The following is a 14,006-nucleotide window of genomic DNA, read 5'->3' on the forward strand; positions in this document are numbered from 1 at the left end:
AGGTCACTTGCCTTTCCTCTTCCTTGTGTGTTACTGGACTTATTGTCTCCCTGATTCCTGATTGTTTCCACCTGTTCCCCATAACCCTCATACTGCTTATAGTCTGCGTCTTCCCTTTGTCTTGTGTGAAAGTGTCTCCTCTCCGTCTCACCCAAGGCCTTGCCACAGTAGCAGTGTTTCCACCGTGAGTAGTGTTGCCTTGAAAGAGTGTTTTTCTTTGTACTTTCCAGTCTAGTGTTTTTTTGTCTTATGCAGAGTGAATTTTTGTTATACTTTATAGCAGGGGTGGGCAATTATTTTCCCAGAGGTACATGAGGTACAGAAAAAACTCTGGAGGGCCGGACCAATAGCCTGAACTCATTTATGAACTCTTCACGACAGTTTGACAGGACTGACGTTCCTATCCCTGACAGCTAAGTAGCTCTGCTCAATGGATTTTAGGCTATAGCTGTGTAAAGTTACTGCTTGTTGACTTTTATGGCAATTTGGGTATATCCACCAGGCTATATATATATATATATATATATATATATATATATATATATATATATATATATATATATATATATATATATATATATATATATATATATATATATATATATATATATATATATATATATATATATACATACACACAGCGGGCCAGATCAAAACTCCTAACGGGCTGTATACGGCCTGCGGGCCCTACTTTGCCCACCCCTGCTAGTTGTTTTTACCTCGTAAAGAGCGTTTTTCTTTGACACAATAAAGCGTGAGCACGGACACTCTCTGCATCTGAGTCCTCACTATAGTCCAGACGTGACACTTGGTGTCTGTATTCAGGATTTTTCTAATGCGCTTGGTCGTTGCCGATTTTCGTCATCTGACAAGTCGCAGGTCTGCTTTATTGTTGCAAGGTATTTAAGGTCAAAACCTATCTGATAGTTTAACTATATTTTAGGGAATAATTTGTTATGCTTATTAATTTAAAAATATTACACAGTAACTTACAACAGCTGTGAGGTATTGATGTAGTAAAGAAAACTGTATACATTCCTGCCCAGACATGTCTTTCCTCCCTTCAGTCCTCTCCTGTGCAGCCATGACTGAGTTGGAGAAGTGCATGGAGTCCCTAATTACCATCTTCCATCGCTATGCAAATGAAGCAGGTGATGGAAAAACCTTAAGCAAGAAAGAAGTGGGCAAACTAATAGAGACTGAGTTGCCCAACTTTTTGAAAGTAAGAATCTGCCCTTTTTTTTTTTTTTTTGTGTTTAAATCTAATCGGTGCATAATTTACCTTTGTTCCATTTTGCACCCTGAACTTGTTTTTTTTTTTTTTTTTTTTCCCCTCTTTCAGAGCCAGAAAGACCCCAAAGCTGTGGAGAACATCAGGAAGGATCTGGACCAAAACAAAGATTCTAAGATGGACTTTGAAGAGTTCATGTCCCTTGTCGTTGGCCTCTCAATGTCCTGTGAGAAAATGTTCATGCTCACAAGTGCAAACAGTGACGAAGAGTATGTTGTAACTCATATGGGTGCCAGATTATCAAGTAAAAACTACATTTGACACGCTATAACCTTCTGTTTTGATGACTCTTTTACTATATCTGGGTCAAAATATTCTCATTCTCATCAAGGAGTTTTCTTCTGGTTGTCTATAGTTATAAACGCTCTGCACCATCTGTCTTGGGCACGTGGATCGTTTAAAGTCGCTCCATCTTTAAATGGACGCAACTTATTGCACCAACCAGAAGTCAACAGAAAATACATTTATATGAAAAGAAGTTCAAAGGACATGGTGCAGAGCATAAAGTCTAATAATCCATCAGTAAGTACAGTGCTTTATAAGAAACACCATGTCAATTGTTTAAAACGGCAAGTAACTGACATAAAAACTAGGTACAAAGAGGACAGCACATGTCTGTTCGGAGACCATCTTTTAAAACATTAATTTGCAACCTTTAATTACAAAATAGAACTGACAGTGCAAAACATCTTAACAATAAAGAAATACAAATCAGAATTTAACAGGGCTTGTTTGAACGTCAGAACTTGTTCTCTACACACATGCACACTCACAGACGTACTCAGAACAAGAGATGAGTTCCAGAAGTAACACTCAATGTAACAACGGATAACTTACGGACTGCACTTTACCTAAACAAAGGTTGTTAGTTATAATACGGGTAGATCAAATCACGCATTCTGATTGGTTGAGAGAGTCACGGGGAGAGGGGGTGGGGGGTAATTCAGACAAAGTACTGTACAGCCTGTTTACATTAACCAGCGTTTCATATCAGTGCGCACGCATAATGGGTAGATTTAAATTGCGCGACAGTCAGTTGTCATTTACAGCTTGACATTTACCAAACGTGTCGCCTATACTTTTATTATAATAGAACACGCTGCTCCGTTAGGTGAGACAAGACGGCAATCACTTTTATTCTTGTCTCCCTTTTCACTCTAACAAATCCTCCATTTCCGTTTTCCCTCCACAATAAAAGCCCTAGCTGTTTACGTACACAATATTATAGCTAAGCTTACACATGTTTCGTGTAAACGTTGAACATTTTGGGGGGAATGACTTTCGATGAGTGTCAGCGGCGAATAATGTGTTTGTGGTCCCTGTTCCTGCAGTACAGTCACACTGTACTAGTCTCTGAGAGACTAGTTAACGCTCTGAGAGCAGACTTATTAGCGGGGAGCGAGCGCGTAAAACCGGAAACTGCTGAAGCCTTTAAAGAAAGTAGTGCCAAATGCTAACAGAACATATCATGGAAACAAATAACATCGTCTAATACTGTTCAAAAAAATATTTCATGTGCAGTTGTTTTGACATATGGGGCGTTTAATTATGGCATTGTGCATGCTAACTCACTGTATGGCTGTGACGCACGCGACACGGCTTGTAAGTAATAATCAGTATAGACAGACAAAGCATTCAGGATGTCGTTATGAGTTATGGTTGTAAGGTTAGTATCGTTGTCCCGGAATGCTAAGTGTCTCAAATGAAACACATTCACATGTTGCATTCTGTATTTGCATCACCGTCAGCTGTACGCTGTCTGGAGAAATGCACAATATTTATGCAACTTAACTAATGCCTGCAACCTCCACAGTGTCCATTGACTTTTCATACATTGTCTGTAATTTCTATTTAATTGTCATATTTCCTGGTTAATTCTAGTAAAGGTGTACTGAGGAAGAGGAACTTAAAGAAAAAAATGAATGCATTGTATGCACTTGCTGCAAAATGCTGGAACGTATTGCTGGTTTGAACATAATAACTTCATGGTGTGATGTTGTTTCACTAGTGTGTACTTTGATATTTAATGTAATTTATTTTGTAGCATAAACGTGATCTTGAATTCAACAAAAGTATCAAATGTCATCCTATGTATTAAAATTGTCCTCACCATTTTAACTGACTACTTTTGAAACAATTAATTATAAATAATTATAATAAATATTTCATAAATAATGAAGTGACAATAATTTTACTCACACCTTCCATCTTTGGCTATTTGCATTGCTTTCTTCACTAATCAATGATTGCCATACGTTTTAAGAAGTAAGTTGAACACGTGGTGATTTTGTTCTTTAAGTAGCCGTCCATGCCTTTAATTCACCACTAGATGTCAGACAACTATAAAAAAAAAAAAAAAACACTCAGTGTTCTGTCCAGTTTCACCATTTGAGTTACACATCAGAGCTGACTAGGATGACACGTGGTGGTTTCCAAATCTCAATACTGGGGCCTCTTCTGTTCAACATCTACATGCTTCCACTGGCTCAGATTATGCGTGTTAGCATTATTATACAGATTACACAGAAATCTGCATAACTATATCAGCAGGGGACTATAATCTCATACAAGGGCTGGCTAACATCTGGATGTGCCAGAATTTTCTTCAATTAAATAAAGATAAAACAGAAGTTATTGTTTTTGATCCCAAGGACGAACGATTGGAAGTGAGCGCTCAGCTTCAATCACTGATGTTAAAAACCTTAAACCAAGCCAGAAATCTAGGTTGTAGTTATGGATTCAGACCTCAACCTGAACAGTCATATCAAGACAAATGCAAAGTTAGCCTACTATCACCTGAAGAATATATCAAGGGTGAGAGGACTTATGTCTCAACAGGATTTGGAGAAACTTGTCTAAATACTGACATGGTGTGTGTAACGGTGTGTTCACAGGCTTCTGTAAAAAGCCAATCAGAACGCTGCAGCTCGAGTTCCCACAAAGACCAGGAAAGTGGATCACATCACTCCAGTTCTGAGGTCTTTGCACTGGCTTCCTGTCAAACAAAGAAGTGACTTTAAAATCCTGCTGCTGGTTTATAAAGCACTGAGTGGTTTAGGGCTACAGTATGTTTGTGATCAGCTGCTACCTTATGAACCATCCCGAGCCCTCAGGTCGTCTGGTTCTGCTCTACTTTCTGTTCCAAGAGTCAGAACTGAACATGGAAAAGCAACGTTCATCTTTTCTGCTGCACATATCTGGAACAAGGTTCCTTTTTTGTGTGAAGGTTCCTGAAAGCTGCAGGTCTGCTGAGACCCTCAGCTCCTTTAAATCCAGATTGAAGACTTTTCTGTTTGCTGTTGCATTTAAATGAACTAGACTCAATTGCTGCATCTCACCACTGCATTTCATTTCCTAATAAACTGCACTGCAACTTTCATTCATTTTCTTTTTCTTTATCTTCTTCTTTTTTTACTGTTTTAATCTTTTCTTAACTGTTTTTAAATCGACATCATGTTTTGCTTTAAAAGGTTTCATGTGAAGCACTTTGAATCGCCTTGTCGTTGAAATGTGCTGTACAAATAAACCTGCCTTGCCTTAATAATGACAAGGAGATGTCACAGTGACTACCTTTAAACCTTTTGGACTTTTTGTTTGTGCACTATACAATGTAAAGGAACCTGTCTGGTGTGTACACCCATACTTTGACAGGTTGGATTAACTTTTTGCTTGATGGATTATTTTGATCATGAAATGAACACAGACAAAGCAGCATACTGTGAGAATATATTTGTTCAGGTGTTAATCCGGGATGATGCTGTAGCTGTGATGTTTAAACGTTTTTACAAGAGCATTTCATTGACAGTTTTGTCCTTGCAAAACCTTCGGGTATACATCACACTGAACATGACTATTGGAATACTTTTACCTCCTTTTGTTTGACTTTTGTTTGTGCAAACTACAATGTAGAGAAACCTGTACCCCACACCCATACTTTGACCAGTGTTGGATTACCTTTTTTTGCTTGGTGGATTGTTTTGATCATGAAAGGAACACAGACAAAGCAGCATACTGTGTGATTATTTTTGATAACTAGGTTGAATCTCTGCTCAAAGCTATTTGTATTTCATTTTTAAATGATGTTCTAGTACATGGTGCAGACTGCAGAAGCACAGCATCTCCAGTGAAACTGTAACTCATACCCCAGCCAGCATGGTGTGGAAAGATGAACTTTTTGTAATTAACACCACACGATCCTTCGTCTCTGTTTTCTGTGAGCCCCCTGCAAGGAGAATCTGATCGTTTTCAATCAGTGAAAGTATTGAGGCCAAAGTGAAGAGAGGCTGGAGCTAAAAGGGACTTGGCAGGAGGCAACAGAGGGTAAGAGGAAGAAAATACTGTCGTTCTGCTGCCTTGGAACAAACAAGTGGAAAATGGAGGTTGAGTTTCACAAAGTTGAGCAGAATGAATGGGGTGTGACCTGCGTCAGAATGAATCACTCCCACTGACTCACTCCAGAGTCATGTCCAGCAAACACTAGTGATATTTTTTAGTTTCAAGTAGGACATTTACAGTTGTACTAAATGACAGAAAAATAAAGTTTTCAATTGGTTTTCATTGTGATCTCTGATGGTGGCAGAAGAACATATTATATTTTTATTCCAATATTACTAAGAAATCAAATAAAACTGGCACTGCTAAAACAGGTTTTTAAGTATTGGCTGCTCAAAAGAAAGAATTTTGAAAATTCAAAATGAGCTTTTTACATTGTGATGTCAGCCACAGTTGCATGACATTTACAAACTTCTAAATGTCATGCAAAACTTTAGGGCCAACAGGATGGACAAGATGCCCATGCAGACAAATTGCCTTTAAACAAAGACACATTTGGCCATGCCTTTTCAACTTTGGGCGGGATTACACCAACTCACTGTAACTTTCCATTCATTCTGAGATGTTTACTCCAGACGGCTACACTGAGCAGCTCCTTAATGTAGAGTACACACACACACACACACACACACACACACACACACACACACACACACACACACACACACACACACACACACACACACACGACTAGTTGCTCTATATCCAACACAAACAAAAGTACAGGCTTTACTTGATGCTTGCTTTGCTATGGCACAGCTCTCGGGGAAACAAGTTTGGGTGGAGGAGGGGTGGGTGGGTGGGAATTGGAGAGATTTTCAGTGCATGCCCGTGTGGGTGGGCCAGACAGAGTACGTCTACTCTTTATTAAGAGGCTTTCCTCTCAGTCTGACAACAGTCTCGACTGGAACAGCTGGTGATACAGACTCTCTCTTCACCCAGGAAACGTGAACTCTAAGGTGAGTCCCAGTGGAAGGCAAGACGGGGAAAGCAAAGAAAACATGGCATTTATTGCAGATGCTATGAGGATGCAATGGAAGTGTCATGGCACTTATTTAAACTTTACTCAGTGCTATGCGTACATTTGTTGAGTACTTTATTTTGTTGATTCTGAGGTGTGCATCCTATGCTCATTTGATGTATTTATATAAATTAATAAAGTGATGATATAAGTGTATCTTCTGTTCACACAGGATGTTTTTGGTTGAAGGTATTTGCTCTAGCCAGTTTGTTAATGACTCTCATCAATTGGTTTCTCCAGCTACAGCCATGGCTCGTCTGGACCAGGTCATCACAAACATTGTGGATATATTTCTGGAGTATGCTGCGGAGGATGGAGGCAAGAAACCAAAGTTAAACAAAGAAGAGCTGAAAAAGGTGTTGGAGCAGGAAATACAATCCGATGAGTTGAAAGTAAGAGACTGAACGTGCTCACGTTACGTGCACGGCTGTTCATGAAATACATTGTCCTGCCTCTTACTCACTTGTGCTTTTGTGCATTTCATATCGTTATTTAACTGCGGATGTGTTCTCCAGGATAAAATTAATCCGGGTGACATTGAGGAAGCAATGGCCATGCTGGATAAAAACCACGACGGCGAGGTCAACTTCCGAGAGTTTTGTCGGTGTGTGAGTGACCTCGCTAAATGCTACTACCAGAAGAAGACAGGCAAGGGTGGCAAAAAAGGCAAGGGCAAAGAAGCAGAAGATGAACAAGACTAAATAACCCTTAAAATGTTTGTAGCATCATAATATATTTAAAAATGCTTCATACTTCTGACATTTACAGTGTATGTTATATGTGACAGCTGAATCTGGAACCAGATGATGCTGTATTGATCCATTTGCACATCCATCATTCAAATCAAACTTGTTATTTATGTTTTGAAAGTGCATGCAAGATATAATATTCGCTGCCTTGGAACCTCTCTCAACAGGTTTTCAAAGATCTTTCCATTTATTACTTTGCTGAAAATGAATAAAAGCAATGAAGTTTGATTTGTTCTATCTACATGTGTCGTTATTGGGTATCTGGTGTCACTGCTGTGGGGGCAAACAGGCGTGAGTTCATCAAACATTCAACAGTCATCACCTGCTGTGTTCTTCAGAGCATATATCTTGTCACTGTTTCTTTAGTGCATCAACAGAAAGAGGATATATTCCATGTCATGAAAGTCCTTGTACAATTGCATAAATAAAACCCCTCTATTGTATATTCAAAGTATTGCATTACCAACCCCTCAATGCACGAGGGAATTATGGCTTTTCAATTATGATTTTAAAAAATGGGACAAACATGTTACGTTTATATTTCTTTAAACATTTATCATAAAACCCTTGAATTGTTTCGAATTTTTGTTGTTGCCAAATAATCCCTTCAGTGATTTAAGGAAATCTGCAAGGAAAGCATGGCCCCAAGCCCTGATAATGTTTTCATACTGCATTTTAAATATTGATTTATATAAGGTTTTGCTGATTTTAAATGGGATTTTCATCCATAGGTTAGCTCACTCACACGCCTGCACATTTCTATTGGTTCTCCTTTGCTCCTGCCTCCCTGTGAGGCGTTTGGTTGAAAGACCTGTCTGTCAATATATCTAGCATCTAATTTGTCAACTAAGGTCCTGACAATATATCGTAAACCTGCGTACAGATGTTTGTGATGAGAAGCTTTGAAGAGACAGAATATAATCTATTCAATCTGTTCAATTTTCTATAGAAGAGAAGGACTGTTGAAGCACTTCCAATGTGTGTCTTCACCTCTTCCTGTATCAGTCACACCCATTGATCGCCCATGTTTTATGCACTGCAACTGCATTCTTCTGTCTGCAGGCAAGGTGGAGTCAACGCTGCATGGTAGAGCCCACTGTTTGCTTTACCAGCATGTCCTGTTCTTTCATACTGTACATAGTTTTAAATGTACTCATTTTAACTGAAATGTACTCATACATCAATATATTTTAACATATTATTGGCTGTGGAGGCAAATATATTCCTTGTTTGTCATTATAAATTAACCCATATCCCTGAAATAAACCCATAGCCCTCAATTCATGAAGGTGTTTTCACGCAAATTGATGCAAATGGTAAAAAAAAAAAAATTAAAAATAGGCAGTTTTGTACAACACATGAGAAGAGACAGAAAGAAAAGCAATATTTCCACACATGCAGTGATTGCCATGAAAAGACAAAGAAGCCCATATCAGATTAGACTTCAGGCTTAAATCAAGTGAAGCAAATGCATGTTTTAGTTAAATATGTCACATGTTGACGCGTCCAAATTCTTCTGAGCAACAGTGCTCAAAAGATTACTGGTTGTAAAATGTTTTCAGACTTAGTTGAGCAATTCCCCGCCAGAGTGATCACACATCAGGTAAAAGAACACACCCAATAGGTGCACTTATTGTCAACTGGGCTACACACGTGGCCCCTTTGTTTTTCATTTTTAATTTCCAGTTGTGTGTTGTGTCTTATAAAGTCAAAGTCATTTAAATAATGTATGCTACCACTGTTTCTACGTGAACTAAACACCAATAAAGTGAAAGAAATGTAAGGCAGAGTAGTTACGAACTACTCATGATTTATCCATCATGTATGTGGGTCTCGCATTACCTCCAGTCCAACGGTAACTCATTTTAAACCAAACTAAGCTCCAGTTTTGATTTAGCAAAACAGTTCAGAGATGCATTAACTCAAACACCTCAGAGACTATAATTACCTCTAAAGGTGTTAACACTCTTGCGCAAGGGAACTTGCCTCAGTGCCAGAAGCTTTTTTTTTAATTTTTGTGTGTGAATTCATCTGCAATAATTGAATGCATATTTTATTTGATGATTTGCAGGAAGTGGATGATTTGTTCAGCTCCAATAACTTTATTAAAAACTTTAGTTCAAACTTTTCTGATAAAAAAACAAACAAACAAAAAAGAATGAAGTGCAATTCAGCTGCTACCTCTCTAAATTCCCTTGCTAGAGGTGAACAAACATTCTTGCTCACACACCCACACACAAGTCACTGTGTTATTGTGGAACAACATTTCTGTTATTGTTTCCATGGGAGAGGCAGCAAATACACAGCACAAAACCAGTGTGGATAGACAAAACCGAGCCACACTCTATTAAAAGCTGAATTTTATTTAGTAAAAATCCAAACAAAGCACATATATGACAAAAAACATAGCTTTTAATGGTGCCTGTTGAGTTAAAGTGTTAACTATCCACTGCTGCTGTGTGACATACGCAAATATGGTTTCAGTTTGTCAGATTTCAAATATATATTTACAAGACTAAAAGTATGCATATATAGAGTAGATATGTAAATATTTAACTTGAAAAGTGAAGACTTGAGGCCTCTGATCCAAATTTGATGGCAATCCAACCAAAAGGTATTTTTGATGTCCATTTCAATCTGGTCCAAAGACTGTCCAACAGACAGACATTAGCATTAGCTGATGTACTGCAGATATTTTTCAGTAGATGTTGGTGTGTTTGTGGGTGAAGGAGGACATGCAGAAAGGTTCGGCACATTTGGCGTGAGACAACATTCCCCACCTATTAATCATCGCGTGTCTTTGAACACACCGTATACCTGTCTTTTCTTGTAGTTGTATCAGACATTAATATCGACGCCTTTAGTCATCAGAAGTTTTATTAGCAACACCCCACACTTGTCTTTGCATGCAGACTAGAGACCATTTGTTTATTATAAAATTCTCACTCATCCTTTTTGTGCGTTTACTCTCTTGTATTAAACCATTGCGGCACAAAGTTAGGCTGACATTGAGTAGAATAAATTGAGTTAAGAGATATAGAAACCGTTTGTACACAAGTAGCTTTGAGCAGTATTAAAGTAGTTCCATGTTGCTAAATGACTCAATAATGTAATGTAATGTTTGTATATTTCAAGTTAGCCACAATGGAAAAACATTTCATAACAAGCAATAATGACTTTTAGCAAATTGAGCTAGAAGTTAGAAAATTTACAAAAGTAACAGATTTGTAAAAACTATAGCTATCATATATTGGCAGTGTCAGAGATGAGGTAATATGATTTCAGAGATGAGGTAATATGATTTCTTGTGATTTGCAGGTTTGTTTGTCTTTGAACCATCTCTTTAATTTTTGTTGAACATGAATAAGTGCTATCTCTTAACTCAATAGACTGTTCCAGTGGGTGGCTCTGACTGAACAGACTGTTTGCCCAAACTTGCTCCGTCTGTATTGCACAACAGTCTCATCGGGTATTTGCTCTTATTACAGCGCGTTTCAGGAGGAGAAGCTGGCTGGAAGGCCATGACAAAAGGAGGGAATACACAGAGAGGTGAGTGGTTTGACAACAAGTATGGTTTATTGACTTGCATCAAACAAAGACAAACCCGATAGCAATGCACAAACCCAACCTGGCGTCTCGGGGAGGGAGAGAGAGAGAGCTCAGGCCCGAGGGCCTCTTAAGCTAGTGGCCACTAATGAACCCAGGTGTCCCCACTCTCCTGACGACCAACTCTGCCCCGCCCACCTGCAGGGACAACGGCCAGTGGCAGAGAGGGTCGTCACAATATATATATGGTCTATATATATTTTTATACATATGTAATATCATCTAATATATATATATATATATATACATATATATATATATATATATATATATATATATATATATGTATATATATATATATATATATATATATATATATATATACATACATATATATATATATATATATATATATATATATATATATGTATACATATATATATATATATATACATATATATATATATATACATATATATATATATACATATATATATATATATATATATATATATATATATATATATATATATATACATATATAGATATTTATTTTTTTTACCTGTCTGTATAAACAACCGGCATGGTGTGACAAGCCTGGTTAGATGTGTGTGCAACATGGGATACACCCTCCAAAACCTGCTGGGCTAGTTTTTATCAATGAGGGCAATGTTTCTGAAACTTAAGGTCAATATTAATATTCCTGCCATGGATCGTGGCTATGTCTGATTACCATTACATTACTTTTAAAAACAGGTATTACTGATATGAAAGGGGGGTTACGTTCGAAGAAAAGCAGGAAAGTGTGCATTTCAGCTTTGTCATTTTGACATTTTGTGAGAAAGAAATACAGAAAGAGGGGTTGGACCTTGAAAAGAGGATTTGCCAATCTCTATTTTAGTTCTACTCAGACTTTGGAGCATTTATGTTAAGTTCATAGATACTAATTTATCCCTTTGGTTTGATTTTGTTCTCCATCTTAACTATTGTCAATATTTTGGGTGAAATATGCAATATGATTCTTAGCTTTTCTGCATTGTTATAATAAAAGGAGGCTTCTCAGGGTATATTATAGTGTTATCAATTTCCCACTTTGTACGTTTTTCTGTTGAGAAGAATGAAGGGAAAAAAAAGACAGAGGGGTGGGGCTTTGAAAAAGGGTGCGTCAACCTCTATTTAAACCTTTGTGTCAGTGTTCTCTTCTCAAAACCATCTCTTCCACCCTCTCTACTTGCACAAGCTGTTATCATTTTGTGGTAAGTGGACATGTGTGTGTGTGTGTGTGTGTGTTTTTTTTAAACCATTTTGCATTGAATTTGTCCAAATACTTGATAACTAACATGTAACATTATGTAGCTTGAGATGCATGAATGACGTGTGGTTTGTGTACGATGTGTCAAAACATGTCAATCTATGGTGAGATGATAGCAATAACGATAATTGTAAAATTGGTGGGAATTCAACAAATTCAAGCTACTGATGATTCTAGGAAAAAACAACAATGAAAAGTTTTTGAAAGTTATGCAGTAGGGAGGGAAAACTACAAATCAGTGAGTAAGGACAGTGCATGCCAGCTCTTTCCAGTATGTTAATTTGACGCTCCAGAGCAGTCCAGCCTGTGTTTTAAGATGTAATGAAGCATTATATCAGTGAATGCCTCTTTGACATATGATTTATGTTTGGATTTCCAACTCCTTTTGTTTTTCTTTTGTTTAGGCTGCGTGCAAGCACCAACATCTTCTTCAATATGTCAAAAGGTGAGGTGATTATGTTGTTGATTACATGGAGTATGTCACTTTTGTAGCAAACTTCTGTCTGCTGCTTTGTTTTAAATTAAAACATAAACTGGAAGATCCAATTTGCACCGCATAAGAGTCACGTCCATTACATTTGTGTCATTATCAGAAGTTCTGAGAAGGAAAACTTGGTTAAACACAAAAAGATCAATTATATGGGTTATTGTGTTTGCTTTGAGGAATTAAAGTGTGATGACTTTCGGAATCTGGGGCTCAGTGGTGAGCAGGGTTGTCCTTCATTCAGAGGATTGGTGGTTCGATTCACCAGCTCCGCTAGCCCATGCCGATGTGTCCTTGGGCAAGACACTAACCCCAAAAGAGCTCCTGTAGCTGTGCCTACAGTGTATGGATGTTAGTTACTCCTGATGGACGGGTGGAACCTTAGCCCCTCCCATTGATGAATGATGACAAGTAGTGTAAGTGTGGTTGGTAAACTAGAAAAGAAATGTAATATCAACAATATCTTCTCATTCCAGGAAAGCCAAGTCTTCTTGCTGCAATTGCAGAAATCAAAAACGTCTTTGATGAATAAGCTGCTCAAGATGCTGCTCAAGAGAAAGAAGACAACACAACCATAAGCAAGAAAGAACTTTCACTGTTGTTAAAAGAGCAGTGTGGATTCGAAGTAGAACAAAAGCAGCACATTGACAATATAGCTGTGAAAATCTCTTTGATATATGGTTTATGTTTTGGATTCACAACTCCTTCTGTTTTTCTTTGGTTTAGGATACAAGCACCGATGAAATTAACATGTGCATGAAAGAGCTGGATACAAATGGCGATGATCTTATTGATTTCTTAGAGTTTGTTGTTTTTGTGACAAAATTTATTTTAATTTCACCATTGCTGGAGAAAGTAAAAGACCAAGAAGAGTCTCAATGAAAACATAAACTGGAAGATCCAAAATGTGTCGCGTCAAATGTTCTGAGAAGGAAAACTCAAATTGTGATGACACTGATGTTGAATGTAATCAGTGACCAATAAAGAAACTAAATAAATGTTTTCTGTGTGTTACTAAACAAAATACACGTATCATTCAACTCCGGCAGCTGATTATCTCTACATCTACAAGGAAGAATGCCTTCAAAATCATCTTTAAAAACGGAATCTACCTTTTCATTTAACTTACTATGTAAAATGTCTCTCAACACCATCCCATGGTGAAATGTTGACTATTATGTAACTTGTAATTGGATGCCTTGCATTACATGTAAAGCAGGAAATAACAGCTTTACATCTGCAAGTGGTCCTTAAAACGCTGATTATGAGTT

General features: G+C 37.6%; 1 protein-coding gene and 1 long non-coding RNA gene across 2 annotated transcripts; both read left to right on the top strand.

Moving 5' to 3' along the window:
• Positions 1-1,040: 1,040 nt before the first annotated feature.
• LOC137781141 (uncharacterized) lies at positions 1,041-7,581 on the top strand. Its single transcript, XM_068569724.1, has 4 exons — positions 1,041-1,222; positions 1,343-1,535; positions 6,885-7,036; positions 7,160-7,581. The coding sequence occupies exons 1-4, from the start codon at positions 1,049-1,051 to the stop codon at positions 7,343-7,345; spliced, it is 705 nt and encodes a 234-aa protein (XP_068425825.1). The 5' UTR covers positions 1,041-1,048; the 3' UTR covers positions 7,346-7,581.
• Positions 7,582-12,154: 4,573 nt separating this feature from the next.
• On the top strand, positions 12,155-13,704 carry LOC137781758 (uncharacterized). The gene is made up of 3 exons (XR_011077232.1): positions 12,155-12,195; positions 12,656-12,696; positions 13,212-13,704. It is a non-coding gene; the product is annotated as an uncharacterized lncRNA (long non-coding RNA).
• The last annotated feature ends 302 nt before the right edge of the window (positions 13,705-14,006 follow it).

Source organism: Clinocottus analis, unplaced genomic scaffold (assembly GCF_023055335.1).
Source record: "Clinocottus analis isolate CAN_PGR_092001 unplaced genomic scaffold, fCliAna1.0.p SCAF_9, whole genome shotgun sequence".
NCBI classification, from domain to species: Eukaryota; Metazoa; Chordata; class Actinopteri; order Perciformes; family Cottidae; genus Clinocottus; species Clinocottus analis.

Coding starts and splice junctions, on each gene's coding strand:
- LOC137781141 (XM_068569724.1), top strand. CDS start 1,049: ATGTCTTTCCTCCCTTCAGTCCTCTCCTGTGCAGCCATGACTGAGTTG. Junction 1,536..6,884: donor TATGGGTGCCAGATTATCAA/GTAAAAACTACA, acceptor TGGTTTCTCCAG/CTACAGCCATGGCTCGTCTG. Junction 7,037..7,159: donor TACAATCCGATGAGTTGAAA/GTAAGAGACTGA, acceptor TGTGTTCTCCAG/GATAAAATTAATCCGGGTGA.